We start from the raw sequence: 25,851 nt of genomic DNA on the forward strand, positions 1-25,851 counted from the left end.
GGCTCTGTACATGCCGCACCAGGACCGAACAAGAGACACATTGTGGGGACTCTGTGTGTGTATGCATTTGTAATTTGTATGTGTGTGCATTTGTGGGATTGCACGTGTCGGCATGCGCGTGTGTATGTGCGTGCCTGTGTGTGATTATTGGGGGTTACATCACAGTGTGACCGGACGCATGACTGCTCTCGCCGGGGACCGGGACATTAAACAAAGCCTGACTGTGAGGAGAAGAGCTCTCTACTGACAGAACATAGAGCAGGGATCATAGACTAGATTCTGCCGCAGGCCTATTTTCTTTCTTGAGCGGATGGTCAGGGGGCCGGGACATAATTATAAATAATTTGTAGACTGCAATTTAACTTCTTAACTTAACAAGAAGGCCAAATGGATATAATATTTGACTAAAACATAAGCCTTTCAAACATTGCTTACATTTGTATATGATCACATGTATCTCTCTATTATGTGTGAGAATACTTGGAAACAGATTTCCAAAATTACAATCACTTGGAGTTGATTTGTTGGTGTTTTTACGGTCTATGTCCAACAATATCAAAAGTAATTTTAAAAAAACACTAGTCGGGCCGCCAGTTAGGAACCCTGACATAGAGAGAAACAAAGAGCCCAGAAATAATCAACTTGAAATAACCAAGAAAACATAATTACATGAATATGCAGCATGGAAATATTCCCCATAAATATTACATCCTCAATCAATCAAATGTATTTATAACACCCTTTTTACATTAACCAGGGTCACAAAGTGCTGTACAGAAACCCAGCCTAAAACCCCAAACAGCAAGCAATGCAGATGTAGAATCACGGTGGCTAGGAAAAACTCCCTAGAAAGGCCAGAACCTAGGAAGAAACCTAGAGAGGAACCAGGCTCTGAGGAGTGGCCAGTCCTCTTCTGGCTGTGCTGGGTGTTATAACAGAACATGGCCAAGATGTTCAAACGTTCATAAATGACCAACAGGGTCAGATAATAATAATCACAGTGGTTGTAGAGGGTGCAACAGGTCAGCACCTTAGGAGTAATTGTCAGTTGGCTTTTTATAGCCGATCATTCAGAGTCATGAACAGTGATTCATAACTAGGTCAATATCACCTTCTCTCATTACACTGTACTGTTTGTCAATTGAGATGTTTATTGTAGCCTCTTTGATTGTTCCCCCGTGCACTAGGGCATAAGTGTTTAAGGTTTCCTTGTTGCCAGAGAGAGAGGTAGAGAGAGAAAGATAGAGGGGGCTAGAGTGATAGAGAGAGGACACAGAGAGAGAGAGAAGGAGCGAGAGTGTGTGTGGACTTTGAGAAAGAGACAGGGAGAGAAAGAGGGACAGAGGGAGGACTCTGAGAACGAGAGAGTGTGTATGCAGAGAGCAAAGAAAGCATAGAAATGTTAGGCTACATCTCCTTTTTGTTGAAGGTTACGTATCTGTTGAAGGTTAAGGGCACGTATTCGCAAAACGTCCCAAAGTAGGACTACTGATCTAGGATCAGATCTGCCCTCTTATTCATTATTGAGAAGTTCAATTACTGTTGTTTCTATGTTAAAGAACAGTACCCTGCAGATGTCCCTGGTAGTTTCACCAGACAGACAGACATGTCACCCCAGTGGTGCACAGCCCAGTGGCTTTGCTCAAAGCAATAACACTTAGGTTATCCTGTTTGGGCTAGGGGGCAGCATTTTCACTTTTGGATGAAAAGCGTACCCAGAGTAAACTGCCTCCTGCTCAGTCCCAGATGCTAATATATGCATATTATTAGTAGTATTGGATAGAAAACACTCTCAAGTTTCTAAAACTGTTTGAATGATGTCTGTGAGCATTACAGAACACATATGGCAGGCAAAAACCTTTTTTTTACACAAACCTGGAAGTGGGAAATCTGAGGTTAGTAGTTTTTCAACTCAGTCCCTATTGAAGATACAGTGGGATATTGGTCATGTTGCACTTCCTAAGGCTTCCACTAGATGTCAACGGTCTTTAGAACGTTGTTTCAGGCTTCTACTGTGAAGGGGGGCTGAATGAGAGGGGAATGAGTCAGAGGTCTGGCAGAGAGCCATGGGCTCGAGACGCTCGGTCATGAGAAAGTTACCTCTCGTTCCATTGCTTTTCTACAGACAAATGAATGCTCCGGTTGGGACAATATTGATGATTTATTATAAAAACATCCTAAATATTGATTCTATACATCATTTGATATGTTTCTACGACCAGTAATATAACTTTTTGGAATTTTCGTCAACCTCGTGAGTTTTGATTTGTTTACTAAACGCGGTAACAGAAGGAGGTGTTTGGACATAAATTATGAACTTTATCGAACAAATCAAACATTTACTGTGGAACTGGGATTCCTGGGAGTGCATTCTGATGAAGATCATCAAAGGTAAGTGAATATTTATAATACTATTTCTGACTAATGTTGACTACACATCATGGTGGATAGTGCTATGGGCTCTGAGCGCCGTACTCAGATTATTGCATGGTATGCTTTTTCCGTTAAATTTTTTTAAAATCTGACACAGCGGTTGCATTAAGGAGAAGTTGATCTAAAGTTCCATGTATAGTAGTTGTATCTATTATTAATGTTTATGATGAGTATTTCTGTGAATTGATGTGGCTCTCTGCAAAATCACTGCATGTTTTGGAACTACTGAACATAACACGCCAATGTAAAATTAGATTTTTGGATATCAATATTCACTTTATCGAACAAAACACATGTATTGTGTAACATGAAGTCCTATGAGTGTCATCTAATGAAGATCATCAAAGGTTAGTGATTAATTTTATCTATATTTCTGCTTTTTGTGACAACTCTCTTTGGCAGGAAAAATGGCTGTGATTTTCTGTGACTTGGTGGTGACCTAACATAATCGTTTGTGGAGCTTTCGCTGTAAAGCCTTTTTGAAATCAGACACTATGGCTGGATTAACGAGAATGTTTTCTTTAAAATGGTGCCTAATACTTGTATGTTTGAGAAATTTGATTTCTGTTGTTTGAATTTGGCGCCCTGCAATTTCACCGCTAGCGGAACCCCGTTCCCAGACAGGTTATTGTCAATGTATACACAAAACACACAATCACCTTATGCAGGTGCCGGGTCTGAAAAGTTCATTCATAATCTGTGATGCAGAGTAGCCTATCACACACTCTTACCAGGCAGCTATGGCATATAACAAGATGTTCCTGACCAATCATGTGGACCGAGTGATAGGTCGAAAGTTGAATGGCAGAGTTTATATAGGCATTAAATATAGGACCTGTGAAATACCCCAGTCTCATAACAAACAGAGGAGATATAGGCCTACCTATTAGGAGGAGAGGACTGGGAAACTCACCCACCTTAAACACATGTGCGCATGTTCACACACACGCATACACACACACACACACTTTAAGCAGACACACACTGTACACACACACACAATCTAAAAGCACACACACACACACACACACACACACTGTAAGCAGAAACACTGTAAGCCGACACACAGTCAGACATACACACTCAAAACAAACATGAGCCAGGAGAAGAGACAGGAGAGCACACAGGACACACTCTGTTCAAGTCAAATAATACACTTCCGTATATATTCAATTCTTCACAGCACATATGATAGAGTGTGTGCATGTGCACTGGAGTTGGAATGATAGAATGGACATATGGATGTTTTGGAAGGGGGTCTGTCTGTTGCTATCTGATTTGTTTAGTAGACAAAACAATGCCATGAAGTTAAATGTTCAACTAGCAGTTAAGGTCAGGGATGATATTCACAAAGCATCTCAGAGTAGAACTGCTGCTCTAGGATTTTGCCTTTTTATATCCTACCTCTGGAATGACAATCTGATTGGCTGATATGGTTGAATATTAAGGATACTGTCATGTTATTGGATGAAAGTAGCCGCTTAGATGTGTGTCATAGGTCACTGGGCAAGGAGTTTTGTCAGGGCCTGACCAGGAAAAACTTTGAAGGGCGGGATCTAACCTAGTACAATTGCCATTTAATAGGCTAATGTCACTCTCACCGATGATTGGCAGGCCATTAATTTCACGGTTAGTTGACACACACACACACACACACACACACACACACACACACACACACACACACACACACACACACACACACACACACACACACACACACACACACACACACACACACGTACATACAAACACACCCTAACTTTCTTTCTCACACACACCCTCAGCCTTCTTATATGATTGTCTACTGACCTAAATACCTTACCACCGGTGCTGAGTTTTTTTTCCTCAATATTTCCATAACATCCCATTCCCTCCATTCTTTCCTCCTCTCTTTTAATTTCCTCCATCCTCCCATCCCTTTCCCCAGGTGTCTGATTCCATAACTTTATTTCTCTTGCTCTCTCTTTCTCACCCTCCCTCTAATTTTCTCTCGTCCCCCCTCTATGTCTGTGAAAGCCCCGTAGGATAAAAAGGAAAATACCAAGCTGGAAACACACTGAAGAGCGGGAGGGAGAGGAGAAAAAAAGAAGAGAGACAGACAGACAGAGTGAAAGTGAGAAAGACACAGAGGGAACATGAGAGAGACAGGGACAGAGTGTAAGGGGGAGTGGGAGGCAGAGCGAGTTGGGGACAACAAGTTCAAGTAAACAAAAGAGAGTGAAAGGGAGAGAGAAAGAGAGACAGGGACAAGCTAGTAAGTAAGAAACAGGAAAACCAGCACATCTATGGTGAACATGTTGGTTTCTACAATGTCCCTCCCGATTGGCTAGTTCATCTGATAGTGACAACAAGGAGTTGAAAACATGTCATGTCTATTCTCTCCATCTGCACATCAGGGGTCAAAATCTTAACAATGACCAACACAACGCATTTAGTGAAATGGAATCGGACTGGACTGTATTTGACATTGTTTTTATTTTTCCTTTAGTAAGTAGGGGACTTTCTCTTTTAAGAGTTTCTGTCTAAAGCAAGAGTGTGTCTGAAATGGCACCCTATTCCCTACATAGTGCATTACTTTTGACCAGAGCCCTAAGATATTCAGTATATAGGGTAAATAGGGTACCACACTAGGGCTACGGCCGAAATGGCTCTAATGGCCCTATAGACCCTGGTCAAAAATAGTGCACTATGTAGGGAATTGGGTGCCATTTCGGACACAGCCAGAGTTTGTGTCTAGAGTATGTGTATGAGGCGTTCCCCCCTGTTGGTCATGTGTTGGAGAGCCCAGAACAGAACATAGACGGGTTTGTTCCTAAAGTGCTCCATCTGAGACAAGTAAATACACACCCCAGAGAGTCTCTCACAAAGGGCACAACGGGCCTGTCAACACCACTTATCAAGGGATTCATCCTGTCCACAGGATGTGTGTGGGAGGGGGCCTGGGTTGGTGGGTGGAGTGGAGAGGAGTGTGTGTGTGCCCTTATCTCATTCATACATGACACGTGCACTTTTACAGTTAATAATGTACACACTTGTATGTATACTGTGAGAGTGTGTGTGTTTATGTGTGTGCATGCCTATGTGTGTCTGTGTGTGCATGCATACTTGTGTCTCCGTGTGTGTGTCCACGTGCGTGCATGTGTGTCTGTGTTTCGGAGAACGAGACAGTCGATGGCATAGGGACACAGTGTTTGATTGACTGATTGATTCTTCTACACAGCAGAGTAGCTTCAAGCCCTCTGGGCACCATCTGTGTAGATCTGTGTGGGAGCTGGAACACTGGGCAATACACAGTGCCCTATGAGAGAGAGAGAGAGAAAGAGAGATATTGATTGATTGATTGGTTGGTTGAAGAAAGAGCAGTAATATAGTGAATCAACAATTATGGGCCAAATGAGGTCTATTGACTTCTGATCTCCTCTCATTTCTCATCTGTAATCTTTCCAGCTTGGCCTTGCATTGTCTGTGTTTTGGTGTGTGTGTGTGAGTCCTGCAGTATATATGTGTGCCCTAACTTTACACTTAAAATCAACATTTAACATGACACATACATTCAATCTCAGGTGATGGACAAAGTAAAGCCATATGTAAAGAAAGGGGAAGGAAGGTATTTTTATGTAATATCACCCTTTCCACTTGCTTGTGCCCCCTGTATAGGATCTCTGTGGGCACCACTCGTGTGACACACTGGGCATGGCCGACGTTGGCACCATCTGCTCACCAGAGAGAAGCTGTGCCGTCATAGAGGACGACGGACTCCATGCCGCCTTCACCGTGGCACACGAGATAGGTGGGCACCGCTCACACACCTGCATACAAACATACACACACACACACACACACTCAATTACCTGCCAATACATACATACACACTCACATTCCCACACATTTGTTTATGTACGTAAGCACATGCAAACACACATCCAAACTCTATTGCTATCACTGTCACCAGGGGTCTCTTCATAGTCCCCAAATCCAGAACAGACTCTGGAAAACACAATATTACATAGACCCATGACTACATGGAACTCTATTTCCACACCAAGTAACTCAAGCGAGCAGTAAAATCTGATGAAAAAAAAACAGATACAACTACAGGTTATGGAATGAAGCAGACTGTGAAGAGACATAAACACAGGCACACACACGCATGCGCAGACACACGCTAACACACGTACATTGTAATGTTGTAATATTGTTGTATTGTGGTATTATGCATTTTGTATTGTAGATATGTAATGGTAGAGTAGTGGTGTAATAATGTGTTGTACTGTTTTTTTTTGTTGTTGTGATGTAGTTGCCTTAATCATGTTTGGACTCCAGGAAGAGTATGGGGATTCTTAGTAAATACAAATACACACTCAAGAACACAATGCTCACTGTGTAATAAACACCCCCCCAAAATGATTTGTATTTCTGTCTGCCTGCCTGTCCGTCTCTCTGTCTGTGAACCAAAGGCCACTTGCTAGGCCTGTCCCACGACGACTCCAAGTTCTGCGAAGAGCGTTTCGGCGCCAGCGCGGACAAGCGTCTCATGTCGTCCATCCTGACCTCCATCGACGCCTCCAAACCCTGGAGCCGCTGCACCTCAGCTACCATCACGGACTTCTTTGACGATGGCAACGGTAAGACATGAAGAGGGAGATGAGTGAAGGAGAGCAGGGAAGAATGGCAGGATAGGATAGAGGGGGGATGAGAAGAGGAGAGAGGAGAGGAGAGAATGAAATCCAGTAGTATTTTGGCACTCCAGGCCTAGAGTTGACTATCCCTGAACTAATGGTTAGGGAGTTAACCAAGTCTTTATTGTAAATGTCAGGAGAATGACTTACTTGGTTAAACAATGGACTCACCTACTGTACATAGTTAATGTGCTGTTGTCTTTGCCAAATGTAATCCAATGTCCCTTCACAACTATCGAGTGGCAGAGTAGAATGATCAAAGGTTTGACAAACCAGACAGACAAACAACCTTTGGCATTGGACACCATGTCTACCTCTCTCCCCCTCTACAGCCGACTGTCTCCTGGACTCTCCTCGCCAGCCCATGCTCGGCTCAGAGGAGCTGCCCGGCCAGAGCTACGATGCCGTGCGCCAGTGCCGCCTGGCGTTTGGGCCTGAGTACACGGTCTGCCCGGGCATGGATGTGTGCGCCCGCCTATGGTGTGCAGTGATACGCCAGGGCCAGATGGTGTGCCTGACCAAGAAGCTGCCCGCCGTGGAGGGCACGCCGTGTGGCAAGGGTCGCATCTGCCTCCAGGGCAAGTGCGTGGACAAGACCCGCAAGAGACACTACTCGGTAAGGACAGGGCGGAGGGCGGGAGGGGAGGAGAGGGAATCGGAAGCAACAACGCAATAGTCTGACAGCATAGACAGGGTGGAAGGTAGTGAAAGAAATGAGTGCTACTTTATTATGATGTATTATTATATAGAGAGGGAGGGAGGGAGGAAAGGAGGGGATGGGAAGGAGAGGAAGAGTGTTGAGAGAGCGAACGGGAGGCAACAATGCAAAAATTATAAATAAAATGTATTGTCACAAACACCAGATAGGTGCAGTGAAATGTGTTGTTTTACAGGATCAGCCATAGTAGTATGGCACCCCTGGAGCACATTAGGGTTAAGTACCTTGCTCAAGGGCACATTAACAGATTTTCACCTTGTCGGCTCGGTATTCCAACCAGCAACCTTTCGATTACTCACCCAGCGCTATAACCTCTAGGCTACCTCCTGCCCAATAGGGTGACAACATCTCAAATTATACTACTTGGTGAGAGGAATGAAGGTGGGAGAGAGGGAGGAGTGTAGGGAGAGTGGTAGTAGAGGGGGGCGGGTGGACTGCGGAGTAGGGTGAGTAGGGTGAGAGTGCCAACAATAGCATTGAGAGACACTATAAAACAAGGAGAGGAGGAATGAGGGAGGGAGCATAGAGAGAGGGACAGAGAGAATGAGAGGCAGGGATGGAGTTAGGTGAAAGTGTGGACAAGTTCCACAGAAAATATACACTGAGTGTACAAAACATTAAGGACACCTGCTCTTTCAATGACATTGATTGACCAAATGAAAGCTTTGATCCCTTATTTATGTCACTTGTTAAATCGACTTCAATCAGTGTAGATGAAGGGGAGGAGACGGGTTAAAGAAGGATTTTCTAAGCCTTGAGACAGTTGAGACGTGGATTGCGTACATGTGTCATTCAGAGCGTGAATGGGCAAGACAAAAGATTTAAGTGCCTTTGAACGGGGTATGTTAGTAGGGGCCAGGTGTAGGGCTGTGGCGGTCCTGAAATTTTGTCAGCCTGTGATTCTCAAGCAAATAACTGCCCGTCTTACGGTAATTGACCCTAATTACCATAAACACATTTAGCTTCCACGCATAGCCTACAAGCCACTGATGCAGACCTTTGGAACATCTACATTTTAAGTCTAATAATTCCATGTAATATAGGCTACACCATCACAGTAAATCCATTATTTATTTTAGACAGGTCTAAGGAAACATGATTTGAAGAAAATGTAGTCTATTTCCGAAGAACAGAATAGCACACTCTGAGTTGTCCTTATGTTCGGCCCTGATCTGGCTATGCCATATGGCTGTGGGCTACGCTAGTTCATTTAGTTGACAAGATTTGCTTAGAATTCCGTGGCAGTATTTTATATTATTGTATAGTATGAAGAATAGAATTGAAAATAACTGAATATAGTAGAAAGAATATTCTGCGCCTAATCTGTGTGTAGCTGTTAACAAAGAAACCGGTACTCCTATATGCTTAATTTAGAGCTATTTATGTAACTTTAGTTGTGATACCAATGTTGGGCTACATGTTTTGATTTTTAATACATTCTCAGGCTTCATGATGTGACTTTAATGATGGTTTGAAAAAAGTTGCATGAAAGGCATGAGCGCTGCTTTGTTTTTTAGAGCAAGCTGTACACACTTCATCAGTCTCTCATTCACAATTTGACAAGCACTTGATAGTGCCTCGAATTTCCCAGCTCCATCCCTTTTGTGTGGCCGTAATTCCCCCTACAAAAGTTCATGCCAGTGGCCATTGTGCCCTTGGGCTGAAAATAATAATTATAATTCCCTTCTCCTGGCTGTGTGACGAAGCACCTCTCACTCACATTGCTCTCCATCATGTGAAGACAGACACATTGGGGATGCAACTGCACGCATCCTTATCCAATTCCGAGGCGCATATTGAAGATATTGGAAGAACTGTCCACATTTACATTTCGTCAGCCAACAAGATGATTAGGCCTAACGAACAGCAAAAGCACTAGCCTACGTCAATCTACTATTCCCCATAGTACAAAAGTTTACCTATTCTGAGAAATAAAAAAAATATTCCAAACATAGTCTGGGACAATTGTGGGATCCCAAATTAATACAACCACTAGCATTTTAAAAGACTGTTTTAAGCAATGAGCCTGACACAACAGATCAGAACGTTTAGCTTAAATGTTGATAAACTATTAGGCTATTTCTTCACATTATAAGCTCAGCAATGTGCACACGGCAGTATGAATATGAATGTTCCATTAGCTGGAAATCAGCATTCTCAATAGTGACCCGCAAGTGCGGTTATGCATGTACTGCTTTTATTATAAAGGTGCATTTTTATGGTGAAAAAGTTATTCCCCAAACTTGAAATTCACGCTCTGAGTATGTATGACAGTTAATGTGCTTCATTTTAAGAAGTTATTTGGCCACTTTAATGTCTTCATACAAACCTTGTCAAAATATATCGGCCTACATGAGGTGTGTGACCATGATTTTAAAAAGTCGCAAAAAAAAGGCAGGCACTGTTTTTTGCCTTAAGCTGGGCATCATTCACAAGTAATAATATATCATTCACAACTGGTAGGCTAATATTGTCACCCATCAGACTATTCTTGATTGAATCTAGTCTTTACATGTACAAGGTGTTCTTAATGTTTTGTACTCTCAGTGTAGCGGTAGAGGGAGGGTAGGAGAGAGTTGGAACGAATTAGAAGGTTCCCGTAACGTTGTCATTTATTTAGGCTTTACTGTCACATACTCTCAATTAATCTAATTCCATTGAATTTGATTTGGAACAAGATTACCAGAGGAGTGACTGGGTGTATTTTTGGCAGGTCGGAGAAGGAGGGAAAGAATGTTTCTTTTGTATGTGGGCATTCCTGTGTGTTTACTATGTCTCCCTCCTCTCAGACTGTCCTCTTAGCAGGCTGTTTCTATTGAGTCTTTTCAACTTCTGAGTCCCTGAGTTTTAGTCACTCTTATGACAAGCAGCAGAGAACTCACTATACTTTAATCGTAACCACCATTCTGGTTGTCTTTGTGTTGAAACATTACGTTCAAAAAATGTTCCTTCTATTGGAGTTACAGTGTAACTTCATTTTGAATTATTAAAAGAGACATCCCACCTGAATCACTGTCAACAGAATATACAAAGCCTACTGTATATGCTTTGGTCATTCATATTTTGACTTGTGGCTATTGACACTAATGATATGTCAGGCTATAGTCACCTAACTAGAATATAGTTCTAGACCAACTAGACATATTCAGTGTTGTGGAGTCGTGAACTACATGTTTTGCGACTAGTATTTTAACCACATTTTACAGAAGCTTGTTTGTGTTTTCAGTAGTTAATTACTTTTTTTGCCATGTAGTGGTGTAGCTAATCACTGGAAACATACACTACTTAAAAATATATATGGTTGTTGGCAAGAATTCCCCCTTCTTTTTCAGCAGCAGACCTGACTAATTCTCACTTGATACATCGTTTTTGTGTTTAATAGGCAAAATTACACATTCTGTCAACGTCTGACTCCAGTGATCTGTTCTTGCAATTTCAGATTTAGTAACTTTAGATAAGTAAATTATATTTTTCTTAAGGGTAGATTTAGTGTAGGTTAACTTCTTCCCGGGGCAGCAGCGTAGCCTAGTGGTTAGAGCGTTGGACTAGTAACCGGAAGTTTGTGAGTTCAAACCCCCGAGCTGACAAGGTACAAATCTGTCGTTCTTCCCCTGAACAGGCAGTTAAACCCACTGTTCCCAGGCTGTCATTGAAAATAAGAATGTGTTCTTAACTGACTTGCCTGGTTAAATAAAGGTAAAATTAAAAATAAATAAAAATGTGTAGCTTGGTAAACTATATATTCAGAGTAGATTCCCAAACACAGTCTATATTGTATATCTAGACCAACTTGCTAGACATCTAACTAGAATATACAGTAGATCTATCTAGACCAATGATCTATTTCAAAGTAATCACAAACAAAATGTTCAATGAAAATATGCATGTTTATTTTGGATGGGAAGAGGAGAGGGGAGCGGATGGGATTGGAGGATAGGTGAGGAGAGCATAGGAGAGGGCAGGAGGTTTCACACCTGCTGGAGGGTGGTCCCCCTGGGTGGCCTAAGGGTGAAGAGGAGGGGGATACAACGACCCATTGAGAGCTGCAACAGAATAAAAACAGGACATAGGGGGGTTAGGTTAATCCTAGGATCAAAGATGAGGGGTCCATTGTTAGTTTATTGATTATGTGTTGGGTTAGGGCTATAAAATGTTCTACTGCTGACCTTAATGCTACATAGCAACTGTCCCTGTAGGATTTCATCTCTCTTTCATTCTCGACCATCCTACTCACCAGCCTCTGTCTCTCATTCACCAACGCCTCTCGCTCCTCCTTCCTCCTCTCCAACTCCTTCTTCATCCACTCCTTGACTCCTTGTCCTTTTCTCTCTTCTCTATCTCTCCGTTCTTTATGTCCAGGAGTTTGGCTTGATTTGCCAGAGTCCTCCTCTCTCCATCTCTTCAACATTGACTCCTGCCCCAGTCTATTCATTTTCATCCTCTCCCTCTCCATCCTCACTCTGTTTCCTTCCACCTCCTCTCTGTCCTTCCTCAGCCTCTCCTTCTCCTTCTCCATCTTCCTTGTCTTTCCCTCTGTCAACTCTTTCTCTTTCTCCAGCTGCACTTCAACCTCTCCACTTCCTCTCCCTTCACCTCCACCTTCACCTTCACATCCTCTTCCCAGTTCAGAACATTCTCCTTTTCCTCCCTGACAGCCATCCTCTCTTCCATCAGCCACTTGATTTTCAGAACAATCTGTCACCTCTCTCTTCTCAGAATCTTCTCTTCTCTCCCTGCAGTCTTCTCCATCTTCTCCACTTGCATCTCCCTCTTCTCCACTTCCCTCCTTGCCACCTCGACCTCTTTTCTCACCTCTGCCACCTCCTTCCTATCCTCCTCCACCTCCTTTCTCTGCTCCGCCACCTTCTTCCTCTACTCCGCTACCTCCTTCTTCTCCTCTACCACCTCCTTCCTCTCCTCCGCCACCTCCCTCCTTTCCACCATCACCTGCTCCTCCCTCTTCTCCACCTGCAGCTCCCTCTTCTCCACCTCCTTCCTCTCCACCTGCTCCTCCCTCTTCTCCATTTCCTTCCTCCCTCCTACTCCTCCTCCATCCTCCTTAACTCCTCCTCCTTTTTCTGGTTGGACTCCGAAGGCTAGTCTGTAAGAATGATCATCCGTAAGGCAGTAAGAGAGTAAATGTTAATTTTACAGCCTATTTCAGCCCAACTGTCAGTCGCTGGTCATGATGACCCACTCAGACCTGGATTCAAAACCTATATGAAATCTTTCAAATACTTTGATCATTGCTCTATACTGCTTGGAGTGCCAGATGGGTGGGGTTTACCGTTTTTGGACTATTCTATTGGTCCACTGAGGAAAGCTCAATTGAGGACAAGGTCCTGAACCCAGGTCTGAACCCACTACAACTAACAAAAAACTAACAACTAACAAAAAACAATAGAATGAAGTGTAGTGTGATAGAATATAGAATTATAATTAATCATTGTAATTATATAGGTTGATAGTTGTCATGGGATAGAATTCGAATGAATAGAACCCATAGAATGAATCATTCTAATTATATGGGTTGATAGTTGTAGTAAGACAGAATTCAGAATTAGAATGAATAGAACCTGTAGAATGAATCATTGTTATTCTATCTAACAACTGAACCTGAGTTTAAATCTTTGCTTGATTGAGCTTGCCTGGCGCATTGGAACCAATGGAATACTCCCAAAAGTGTGAACCCTGCCCATCTGGCACCTCAGACAGCAATGCTGAAAGTATTATATTAGAATACTAGGCCTATTTGAACCCAGATCTACTAACTAACAACATTATATCTTTCCATGATGAGGAACTTGTTACCATTAGTCTAATAATATCATGGATTCGTTTTTACTAACAGTTTAGAAACAGTCAAATACACAAAGTACATAAAATACATAAAGTAAAAAACAGAAACTTGACAATCACTTTAGAGACTGCCAGTCTCCGTGACCTCCCCTTCATCGTCAAGACCTAAAATAATACAAAAAACATTAATCAAACAATATACAGTATATACAATATACAATATACATATATATATGGTAAATGGTCATGTCATAGAGGTAAATCAGGATAGATGTATCTCTGTGATGTCATCACAGTTCTGGAATTGCAAATATCAATATTCTAGATTATATAATAATGATATCAACATCTATAGCATATACAATTATAGTAATAATACAAATGTAAAATTAAAAACACAGAACAAACAAATAAAGAAGAATAGGGACAAATCGTAAAAAATCTAGACAGTTCAGATCAGCTTTCTCTCCCCCAATCCTAACCTTAACCATTAGTTGGGAAAATGCTAAACTGACCCAAGATCAGCATCTTGGGGCAACTTCACCCTATACCCTCAAGATGTTGTATGCTAGCATGTGAGCTAGCATAGCACAATGCAACAGTCTGACATTGCCTTGATGTACTGGGTCGCCTTTGAACATTACTTTAATTTCTATCATCATCATTACTTTCATTTCTATCACCCCACAACCCTCTCAATGTATTCAACTTGCACAGACCATCACCTGCATGCAGATACACAAATGGATCACACACACACACACACACACACATAAACACATGCATCACACATGCACAGACAAATGCATAACACACACACACAGACACACATTTTACACGTGGCTTGGCTGACAACTTTTAATGTGCGCACTCGGCAACTTTAACAGTACTCGCTTATCTCTCTCCTCCCTCTCCTCCTCTGATCTCTCTCCTCTCTTTCTCTCTCTATCTCTCTCTCAATCTCTTTCCTATCACCTCCATCTCTCATATCTCCTCTTTCTCTTTCATCTTCCCGCTCTCCTCTCCTCATTCTCCTCTCCAAGGCATCTAACCATGGTAGTTGGAGTTCATGGGGTCCGTGGGGGGCATGTTCGAGGACGTGTGGTGGAGGGGTGCAGTTCGCCCAGCGTCTATGTAACAACCCGCCACCCCGAAACAATGGGCGCTACTGCACCGGCAAGAGAGCCATCTACAGGTCCTGCAGTGCCACCCCGTGCCCCTCGCCCAGTGAGTGTCGCACTGCAGATTGACTAGCTGACGTGTGTGATCACATAGTGGTATAGACACGCATAAGCACACACAAGTATACATTTGCTCAGGCAAATACACAGGCTTACAATAGATCAATGAATGGTCAATATTTTGACTCTCTCTTTCACACACACACACACACACACACACACACACACACACACACACACGCACACACGCACACACGCACACATGCACACATGCACACACACACACAGTCTGAAACTCTAATGTTCCCACTCTAACGTGTGGTGGAACTTTCCTCCTCTAGGTAAGAGTTTCCGCCAGGAGCAGTGTGAGGTGCGGAACGGCCCCCAGACAGACCCTAAGGGGATGAAGACCTTTGTGGAGTGGGTACCCAAGTTCGCAGGAGTGCTCCCCAAAGATGTGTGCAAGCTGACATGCCGGGCTAAGGGCACAGGCTACTATGTGGTGTTCTCGCAGAGGGTGAGTGAATAAGAGAAGGGAACTGGGGAGTGAAAGAGTGTGAGTGAGGGTACAGTACTTTGGAGTGCTGTCTTCCACTAGTCCACTACCTATGTTAGCAAGACTTGTAGTGTCTGTTCTGCGAGTATGATAATGATGATGATGATGATATTGATATAGCCATGATAATGATATATACATACAGTGCCTTCAGAAAGAATTCACTTGACTTTTCCCACATTTGTTGTGTTACAAAGTGGGATTGAAATTGACTTAATTGTCATTTTTGGTCAACAATCTACACAAAATAGTCTGTAAAGTGGAAGAAAAATTTGAACATGTATAAAATATAACAATAAAAAAACACTCATATATCTTGATTAGATAAGTATTCACCACCTTGAGACAAAACATGTTAGAAACACATTTGGCAGCAATTACAGCTGAGGCTTTTTGGGTAATTCTCTAAGGGCTCCGCACACCTGAATTGGACAATATTTGCCAATTTTTCTTATTCTTCAAGCTCTGTCAAAATGGTAACTAGGCCACACAGGAACATTCAATGTCGCCTTGGAAAGCAATTCCAGTGTAGATTTGGCCTTGTGTTTTAGGTTATTGTCCTGCTCAATTGTGAATTAGTCTCCTAGTGTCTGAAAGAAGACTGAACCAAGTTTTCCTCTAGGATTTCGCCTGTGCTTAGCTGTATTCCATTTATTTTTATCCTAAAAACACTCCCTGGTCCTTGCCGATGACAAGCACACCCATAACATAATGCAGCCACCACCATGCTTGAAAATATGAAGAATGGTACTAAGTGAAGGGTTGTGTTGGTTTACCCCATACATAACGCTTTGTATTCAGCACAAAAAGTAAAGCCACATTTTTTTGCAGTATTACTTAAGTGCCTTGTTGCAAACAGGATGCATGTTTTGCAATATGTTTTATTCAGTACATGCTTGGTGTACAGGCATGGTGAAATCCTTCCTCTCCTTTAACTGGGTTGGAAAGGTCGCCTGTATCTTTGTAGAGACTGGGTGTATTGATACACCACCCAAAGTGTAATTAATAACTTCACCATGCTCAAAAGGCTATTCCACATCTGCTTTTTTTTTGCACATCTATCAATCGGTGCCCTTCTTTTGCTTGAAATTCATTACTCGATTGAGGGACCTTAACAGATACAGTGCCTTGCGAAAGTATTCGGCCCCCTTGAACTTTGCGACCTTTTGCCACATTTCAGGCTTCAAACATAAAGATATAAAACTGTATTTTTTTGTGAAGAATCAACAACAAGTGGGACACAATCATGAAGTGGAACGACATGTATTGGATATTTCAAACTTTTTTAACAAATCAAAAACTGAAAAATTGGGCGTGCAAAATGATTCAGCCCCTTTACTTTCAGTGTAGCAAACTCTCTCCAGAAGTTCGGTGAGGATCTCTGAATGATCCAATGTTGACCTAAATGACTAATGATGATAAATACAATCCACCTGTGTGTAATCAAGTCTCCGTATAAATGCACCTGCACTGTGATAGTCTCAGAGGTCCGTTAAAAGCGCAGAGAGCATCATGAAGAACAAGGAACACACCAGGCAGGTCCGAGATACTGTTGTGAAGAAGTTTAAAGCCGGATTTGGATACAAAAAGATTTCCCAAGCTTTAAACATCCCAAGGAGCACTGTGCAAGCGATAATATTGAAATGGAAGGAGTATCAGACCACTGCAAATCTACCAAGACCTTGCCGTCCCTCTAAACTTTCAGCTCATACAAGGAGAAGACTGATCAGAGATGCAGCCAAGAGGCCCATGATCACTCTGGATGAACTGCAGATATCTACAGCTGAGGTGGGAGACTGTCCATAGGACAACAATCAGTCGTATATTGCACAAATCTGGCCTTCATGGAAGAGTGGCAAGAAGAAAGCCATTTCTTAAAGATATCCATAAAAAGTGTTGTTTAAAGTTTGCCACAAGCCACCTGGGAGACACACCAAACATGTGGAAGAAGGTGCTCTGGTGAGATGAAACCAAAAGTGAACTTTTTGGCAACAATGCAAAACGATATGTTTGGCCTAAAAGCAACACAGATCATCACCCTGAACACCCTATCCCCACTGTCAAACATGGTGGTGGCAGCATCATGGTTTGGGCCTACTTTTCTTCAGCAGGGACAGGGAAGATGGTTAAAATTGATGGGAAGATGGATGGAGCCAAATACAGGACCATTCTGGAAGAAAACCTGATGGAGTCTGCAAAAGACCTGAGACTGGGACGGAGATTTGTCTTCCAGCAAGACAATGATCCTAAACATAAAGCAAAATCTACAATGGAATGGTTCAAAAATAAACATATCCAGGTGTTAGAATGGCCAAGTCAAAGTCCAGACCTGAATCCAATCGAGAATCTGTGGAAAGAACTGAAAACTGCTGTTCACAAATACTCTCCATCCAACCTCACTGAGCTCGAGCTGTTTTGCAAGGAGGAATGGGAAAAAAATTCAGTCTCTCGATGTGCAAAACAGATAGAGACATACCCCAAGCGACTTACAGCTGTAATCGCAGCAAAAGGTGGCGCTACAAAGTATTAACTTAAGGGGGCTGAATAATTTTGCACTCCCAATTTTTCAGTTTTTGATTTGTTAAAAAAGTTTGAAATATCCAATAAATGTCGTTCCACTTCATGATTGTGTCCCACTTGTTGTTGATTCTTCACAAAAAAATACAGTTTTATATCTTTATGTTTGAAGCCTGAAATGTGGCAAAAGGTCGCAAAGTTCAAGGGGGCCGAATACTTTCGCAAGGCACTGTAATTGTATGTGTGGGGTACAGTGATGGGTTAGTCATTCAAAAGTCATATTAACCACTATTATTGAACACAGAATGAGTCCATGCAACTTATGTGTTTTAAGCTATTTTTTACTCCTGAACTTATTTCAGCTTGCCATAACAAAGGGGTTGAATATTTATTGACTCAAGACATTTCAGCTTTTAATTGTTTTAATTTAAAAAATGTTCTACAAACAAAATTCCACTTTGACATTATGGGGTATTGTGTGTGATCAGGCTGTATAACACAACAAAAAAATGTAAAAAGTCAAGGGGTGTGAATACTTTCTGAAGGCACTGTACATGATAATATACCCATGATGATGATGATGAAGATGATAGATTTATTTTATGTACCGCTATTCATACAGAATCTCAAAGTCGCTTTAAAAATATATATTTCAGGGAGATGGTCTACCACAGATAAATAATGACGCAGTTCAGTAAAGTAGAGTTGAGTGCAGGTGGCGTCGATAGTTCATCATACAGCCAGCGAGAGAAAAATAACAGTCTCTTGTCATTGAAGTTCACAGCTACTCCTCCTTTGTAGGTAGTCTAAAACATCTACCACCAAATCTGTAGCACCCACCTGGGTAATGCTTCTGCAGCTATAAGCGCCTGTGAGACCACCACCCCTCGGCAGTAATCAGCAACAATCTCCTACGAGGCGAGCCTCAACCAACAACCAATATGCTAATATCTCCTTCTCCAGGTGGTGGACGGGACAGAATGTCGACCGTACAGCAGCTCAGTGTGTGTGAAGGGCAAGTGTGTACGTACCGGCTGTGATGGCATCATCGGCTCCAAGCTGCAGTTTGACAAGTGTGGCATCTGTGGAGGGGACAGCACCGGCTGCATCAGAGTGATAGGCAACTTCACCAAGATGAGGTAAGGGAATACACATACACACACTGAAATTGAAAAAACACTTCTGAAAAAAACACTTCACTTCACGTCAGATGCGCAGCACCAAGAAAATACCAAATCAAAATCAAAAATGGCCTTTACTTAATTATTCAAAATAATTTGTTTGGAGGCAATGATTCTTGTTAATTGTGTAATTTCTCTCACCTGTAGTAAGTTGCAGGTGCATATAGGTAAAAATAGCCGTTCAAACCATTTTGAAAATTAAAAACATTCCGTTCCGTTACACACAATTGTAAAGTGAAAGTGTGCGAGTAAACTGTATTTTAACACATCTGTACATCTTTAGTACATTTGAAGGAATGGTCTATAGATTGGAGAGAAAGACAGCTTTCATTCGACACATTGACACATTCTTCTTAAAACTTCTTGTGACTCTCAAACACGGATCCGGGAGCGTAATCATTGCCTGACACAAATTAGCATAACGCAACGGACATAAATCTTCCTAGAAAATATTCCTATTCATGAAAATCACAAGTGAAATATATTGGAACACAGCTTAGCCTTTTGTTAATCACCCTGTCATCTCAGATTTTCAAAATATGCTTTACAGCCAATGCTAGACAAGCATTTGTGTAAGTTTATCATAACCTAGCATAGCATTATGCCTTGCTAGCAGCAGGCAACCTTGTCACGGAAATCAGAAAAGCAATCAAATTAAATCGCTTACCTTTGATGAACTTCGGATGTTTTCCCTCACGAGACTCCCAGGTTGATAGCCAAAGTTCATTTTTTCCCAAAATATTATTTTTGTAGGTGAAACAGCTCCGTTTGTTCTTCACATTTGGCTGAGAAATCGCCCGGAAATTGCGGTCACCACAACGCCGAAAAAATATTCCAAATTAGCTCCATAATATCGACAGAAACATGGCAAACGTTGTTTAGAATCCATCCTCAAGGTGTTTTTCTAATATCTATTCGATAATATTTCCGTCGGGACAATTCGTTTTTCACTAGAACCGATTGGAGTAATGGCTACCTCTGTATTTTACGTGAGAATCTGTCTCGGAGCCACCATGTGACCACTTACGCAATGTGGACGCCTACGGCTATTCTTCATCAGAAATGCGTAAAACTACGTCACAATGCTGGAGACACCTTGGGGAATACGTAGAAAGCGTAAGCTCGTTGATGGTACATTCACAGCCAAATATGGAGTCATTGGAACGCAGCGCTTTCAAAACCTGGGGCACTTCCGGATTGGATTTTTCTCAGGCTTTCGCCTGCAACATCAGTTCTGTTATACACACAGACAATATCTTTACAGTTTTGGAAACGTTAGAGTGTTTTCTATCGAAAGCTGTCAATTATATGCATATTCTAGCATCTTTTCCTGACAAAATATCCTGTTTAATACGGGAACGTTTTTTTTTCCAAAAATGAAAATACTGCCCCCTAGTACCAACAGGTTTTACAGATATACATTTCGCACACTCACTCTTTCACTCCCTCTCACATCCACCCTTCTCCCTCATCTCCCTATACAGTGGCAAGAAAAAGTTTGAACCCTTTGGAAATACCTGGATTTCTGTATAAATTGGTCCTAAAATTTGATCTGATCTTCATCTAGGTCACAACAATAGACAAACACAGTCGGTTTCAACTAATAACACACTTATTGAACACACCGTGTAAACATTCACAGTGCAGGGTGGGAAAGGTATGTGAACTTGGATTTAATAACCGGTTGACCCTCCTTTGGCAGTAATAACCTCAACCAAACATTTTCTGTAGTTGCGGATCAGACCTGCATACCAGTCAGGACGAATTTTAGACCATTCCTCTGTACAAAACTGTTCCAGTTCAGCAATATTCTTGGGATGTCTGGTGTGAACTGTTCTCTTGAGGTCATGCCACAGCATCTCAATCGGATTGAGGTCAGGACTTTGACTGGGCCTCTCCAGAAGGTGTATTTTCTTCTTTTTTTGTATTTTCTTCTTCTTCTGCTCTTGTAGTCATCTTTGCAGGACTGCCACTCCTTCAGCAGCAGTGCTGAACTTTCTCCATTTATAGACAATTTGACTTACCGTGTGAACATCAAGGCTTTTAGAGATACTTTTGTAACCCTTTCCAGCTTTATGCAAGTCAAAAATTCTTAATCTTAGATCTTCTGAGATCTCTTTTGCTCGAGGCATGGCTCACATCAGGCAATGCTTCTTGTGAATAGCAAACTCAAATTTTTTGAGTGTTTTTTATAGGGCAAGGCAGCCCTAACCAAGATCTCCAATCTCGTCTCATTGATTGGCCTCCGGGTTAGTTGACTCCTGACTCCAATTAGCTTTTGGAGAAGTTATTAGCCTTGGGTTTCACATATCTTTTCCAAACTACACTGTGAATGTTTAAATGATGTATACATTATAGACAAGAAAAAATACAATAATTTGTGAGTTATTAGTTTAAGCACACTATGTTTGTCTATAGTTGTGGCTCAGATGAAGATCAGATCAAATTTGATGACCAATTTCTGCATAAATCCAGGTAATTCCAAAGGGTTCTCATACTTTTTCTTTTCACTGTACGTCAAGAGTTTGTCATTCTAAATCACATCTTCTAATGGTGAAGATAGACATACACTATATTATACACCCCTTCAAATGAGTGAATTCTGCTATTTCAACCACACCCGTTGCTGACAAGTTTATAAAATTGAGCACACAGCTATGCAATCTCCATAGACAAACATTGACAGTAGAATGGCCATACTGAAGAGTGCAGTGACTTTCAACGTGGCACCATCATAGGATGCCACCTTTCCAATGAGTCAGTTTGTAAAATTATCTCCTGTAAAACACTCTCCTGTATCTGCTTTCTCCCCTCTCTCCCTCCCCCATGCAGTAAGGGCTACACAGACGTTGTGAAGATCCCAGAGGGCTCCACCCACATCAAGGTCCGCCAGCACAAGCCCAAGGATCAGCCCCGGTACACAGCCTACCTGGCCCTGCGTCGTCCTGGTGGCGACTACCTCCTCAACGGCAAATTCATGATCTCTACCTCAGAGACAGTCATCCCCCTCAACGGCTCGGTGCTCAACTACAGTGGCTGGAGCCAGCGGGATGAGTGGCTACACAGCATGGGCCCTGGGGCCCTCAGAGAGGCCCTTACAGTTCAGATTCTGGCCACGGACTCCAAGAGGCCCCTGGATATCCGCTACAGTTTCTTCATGCCCCGTCGGGTTTTGGCTCCACCACCGCCACCTCCCCCGCAAACCTCCACAACCACATCCACCACTACTACAACAACCACCTCTACAAGATCAAGCAGCAGAACCACATCGGCCCCGTTTTCGGCCATGGCTCTCTCTACAGCCCCAGGGGTGTCGACGGTGGCCTCTGGGCCCCAGTGGGTGACTGGCCCCTGGATGATCTGCTCCAGGACTTGTGACACGGGCTGGCAGAGCCGCACGGTGCAGTGCAAGGACCCGCAGGCCAAGCTGGCCAAGGGTTGCCTTCTGGGCGACCGCCCCTCCGCCTTCAAACAATGCCTAGTGAAAAAGTGTTGAAAGGACCAGAAACTAGACTCCCCTGAAAGTAGGGGGTACACACAGACAGAGACACTGGTTATTGACAGTCAACCCCTCCTCTTCCTTTACCACCAACCTACTATGCCAGGCCCTGCTTGGCATAGCTACAGACATACGACGGATACATTTGGACACTTCCGAATAGTGCAGCCGCCCAATCAACAACCACCCACTTGCCAAATCCCTCCTCTATCTGAAGGTTTTGTTTGTATTCCTCTGTTAATGACACATTTTGTTTGCTTTTCTGTATGTTCTTGCTACTGTGGGTTTTTCATGATTGTCCGCTTTGTCACTTTGTCTTGTGTGACTGCACACCTCTGGACAATGGGCCTCCGTACTAGTCTGTTGCGTGGTACTTTTTCTCCACTTCCCTTCGGGGTCCCCTATTTCTTCTTGCTCCTCCCACGGCCGATTCTCCACATACGATTGGTCTATCCAATTTCCTGTTTGGATTGCGGACCAGGAAGTAGGCTGGGGGCACAAGCAAGAGCAACCAATCCGTACTGTAACCAGTTCAGAAATGGGGTTGAACCGCACTGCAAACATCCCAGGTCAGAAAATGGACACACAGTGATGGAGTGAGTTGGGGCAGAGTTGTGCCCAACAGCTAGTGCTGAGCGATTAACCTAAATTGTGTTTATTATTTTGGTTTTTAAACAACTAATTGACAGACTTCGTTTCAATTATTTGAATTCTATTTAGTTATGTTTTTTTCTCTGAAGTCAATGCGTACATTGGGCAGTTTCTCTAGAAATAAATCAACTGAATCCTGAACTATGCGATGTAGTTGTAGGGAGTTGTAGTTTCCAACAGGCCAATATTCGAAATAATTTAGTGCAGAAAATATGCTAATTAACTACAATGATGATAATCGATTGCGTGCGTACTTGTCCGGTCTGTGTCTTTCTTTTATGCCTGCTTCATTAGGTTAGTACAGAAGAATGTGCGATCGAGAGGGATAGAGAGCAGTTACTTTGCGAAGTATCTCTACCTGAAAATGCATAATCTAAGTGGTTGATAGTTGGTATTCAGCAGCATATTTTACTTTTAAGAACTACTAAAATACTGATTTTGTCAGACATCATAGCCATCATAAAATTAAACAAATGTAATAAAAACAACTGAAATATTTTATTAAAGTAATGTGAATAAATGTTGTTACAGCATTAAACCCACATAATGCATAGTGCATTTAATATATTTGTAAAATATTGATATTTTAATAATCGAACCAAAACCGAACCGACCTCAAAAAGCACTAATCGCTCAGCACTACCAACTGCCAATGACCAGTGACACCTATAGAGTGACCCTGGGCCAAAAGACCATGGTGACCCTTCAACTCTGACCTTTGTGGAGGTTAAAGGTTGTAATTTTATGGGATTACATCATGTGTGGGGCTAAGCTTGACATTTGTGTGTGTGTGTGTGTGTGTGTGTGTGTGTGTGTGTGTGTGTGTGTGTGTGTGTGTGTGTGTGTGTGTGTGTGTGTGTGTGTGTGTGTGTGTGTGTGTGTGTGTGTGTGTGTGTGTGTGTGTGTGTGTGTGTGTGTGTGTTGTAAACATACAAGTGTGGACATATAGTGTTTTTGTCATATTCAGTGTCCTAAACTCTTTTAATGGACTTTAACCCTCAGTTCCATTTGTATCACTATGCGGGTGCTAGAAGGTCGCTACCATTTGCTCTCCATGTCTGTCTGTCTGTCTGTCTGTCTGTCTGTCTGTCTGTCTGTCTGTCTGTCTGTCTGTCTGTCTGTCTGTCTGTCTGTCTGTCTAGGAAAAAAATAAATGATTGCTAGTATGACAATGTGTGCACTGGATACTCGCAAATACAGCAAGAGGGAAACTATCCCAGTCATACCTGACCAAATACACTTCTACAGCTCGCTCGCTCTTTCTCTCTATCTCTCTCTCACTCGCTCACCCTCTCCATCTCTCATTCAACATATTGACACATTCTTGTTTCTTGTTTAACAACAACCATTTCTCACACTCAGTCTTTCACTCACTCTCACATCCACTACCATCCATTCTCCGTCATACCTCTATCCCTCATGAGCTTGTAATGCTATATCACACACCTTTTCAAGAGTGATGATAGACATGCATTATACTGGATACATATGGGCTCTTGCCACATAGGCACAACTCCCTGTTTCTCATACACAGGCACAGACACACATTCACATAAAGAATACACAACACCCCCACATTACTTAATTACACATTTAGATATAAACACCAATATCACATATGTACAGAATACATTTTGCACACACACATAAATATGGAAAGAAAATTAAACCACACGCATACAAACACACACACATACTGTATATGTATTACTGTTTGACACTTCCCATGGGAAAAGACCCTTTCGTTGAACGACAGAAACACAGCACTGAACTTGTAATTTATTGTTTGTACAACTGGTATGTGAAATAAAACGTGATGAATTTATTTATTATAATGGCAATGTTGTATCATATTTACTATTTAACTAAGAATATGACTGTGCAGAATAAATCATTTTTAAGAAAAGTGTATTTTCTAGTCATCTACATGAATATATGTACATTAAATGTATATTTTTAAAAGCTCTGTCTGTTTCATTCATTTATTGGACGTGTTCAGAACTTTTTAAAATTTTACTAGGAAAGACCCTTGGGGTACGAAACATCTTTTGAAAGGGCGACTTGAATTAAAGTAGAAAAGCATCTTCTCTCTCTCTTTCCCTCTCATTCAGCCTTTTTACATTACATACAAGAGGATAAAGCCTTGTTGCCAGGTCTTGTTAGATTATGGCCTATGGTCATGAAACCATGCATACAGTTGTTCCAGTGAAAGTTGTGCCCCATGACAATGTGATCAAAACTACTCCTGTTAGAGCATGTGACAATGCACTCGGGTCAAATGGAACGTACGGTAATCAGTCCATTCAGGAACTGATTTAAAATCCCAGTTCAAACATTAAATAATCTCTTCAATGACAATGAATGGCATTTTTCATTTTGTGAATTGGAATGGACGATGGAGACGGACAGCCAGACTACACCGATCTACAACAGTATAACAGCAACAGTATAACCTCAAGGAGAGAAGAACTCAAAGACCATTTCCACTCTTTGTGAAGAAGAGGGAAAACTACTGATAGGTGATGAAAGTATAACCATTATAATTCACAGCATAAGTCACAGTTAAGAAAATTAACATAAAAACCTAGTTGGCTATTGTTTAGTGTCACCCTCACCTCATGGAGTTCAGGGAAG

At 42.1% G+C, this 25,851-nt stretch overlaps 1 protein-coding gene across 1 annotated transcript in view; it reads left to right on the forward strand.

Moving 5' to 3' along the window:
* LOC118363659 (A disintegrin and metalloproteinase with thrombospondin motifs 5-like) overlaps nucleotides 1-25,183 on the forward strand; it is a 30,506-nt gene extending 5,323 nt beyond the window's left edge. Inside the window, exons 2-8 of the mRNA XM_035744744.2 lie at nucleotides 6,094-6,226; nucleotides 6,894-7,061; nucleotides 7,448-7,731; nucleotides 14,676-14,859; nucleotides 15,155-15,330; nucleotides 18,850-19,025; nucleotides 21,900-25,183. Coding sequence (XP_035600637.2) covers nucleotides 6,094-6,226; nucleotides 6,894-7,061; nucleotides 7,448-7,731; nucleotides 14,676-14,859; nucleotides 15,155-15,330; nucleotides 18,850-19,025; nucleotides 21,900-22,563 — 1,785 coding nt within the window. The 3' untranslated portion in view covers nucleotides 22,564-25,183. The remainder of the gene's footprint in view (nucleotides 1-6,093; nucleotides 6,227-6,893; nucleotides 7,062-7,447; nucleotides 7,732-14,675; nucleotides 14,860-15,154; nucleotides 15,331-18,849; nucleotides 19,026-21,899) is intronic.
* The last annotated feature ends 668 nt before the right edge of the window (nucleotides 25,184-25,851 follow it).

This window comes from Oncorhynchus keta, chromosome 30 (genome assembly GCF_023373465.1).
Source record: "Oncorhynchus keta strain PuntledgeMale-10-30-2019 chromosome 30, Oket_V2, whole genome shotgun sequence".
Classification (NCBI taxonomy): Eukaryota; Metazoa; Chordata; class Actinopteri; order Salmoniformes; family Salmonidae; genus Oncorhynchus; species Oncorhynchus keta.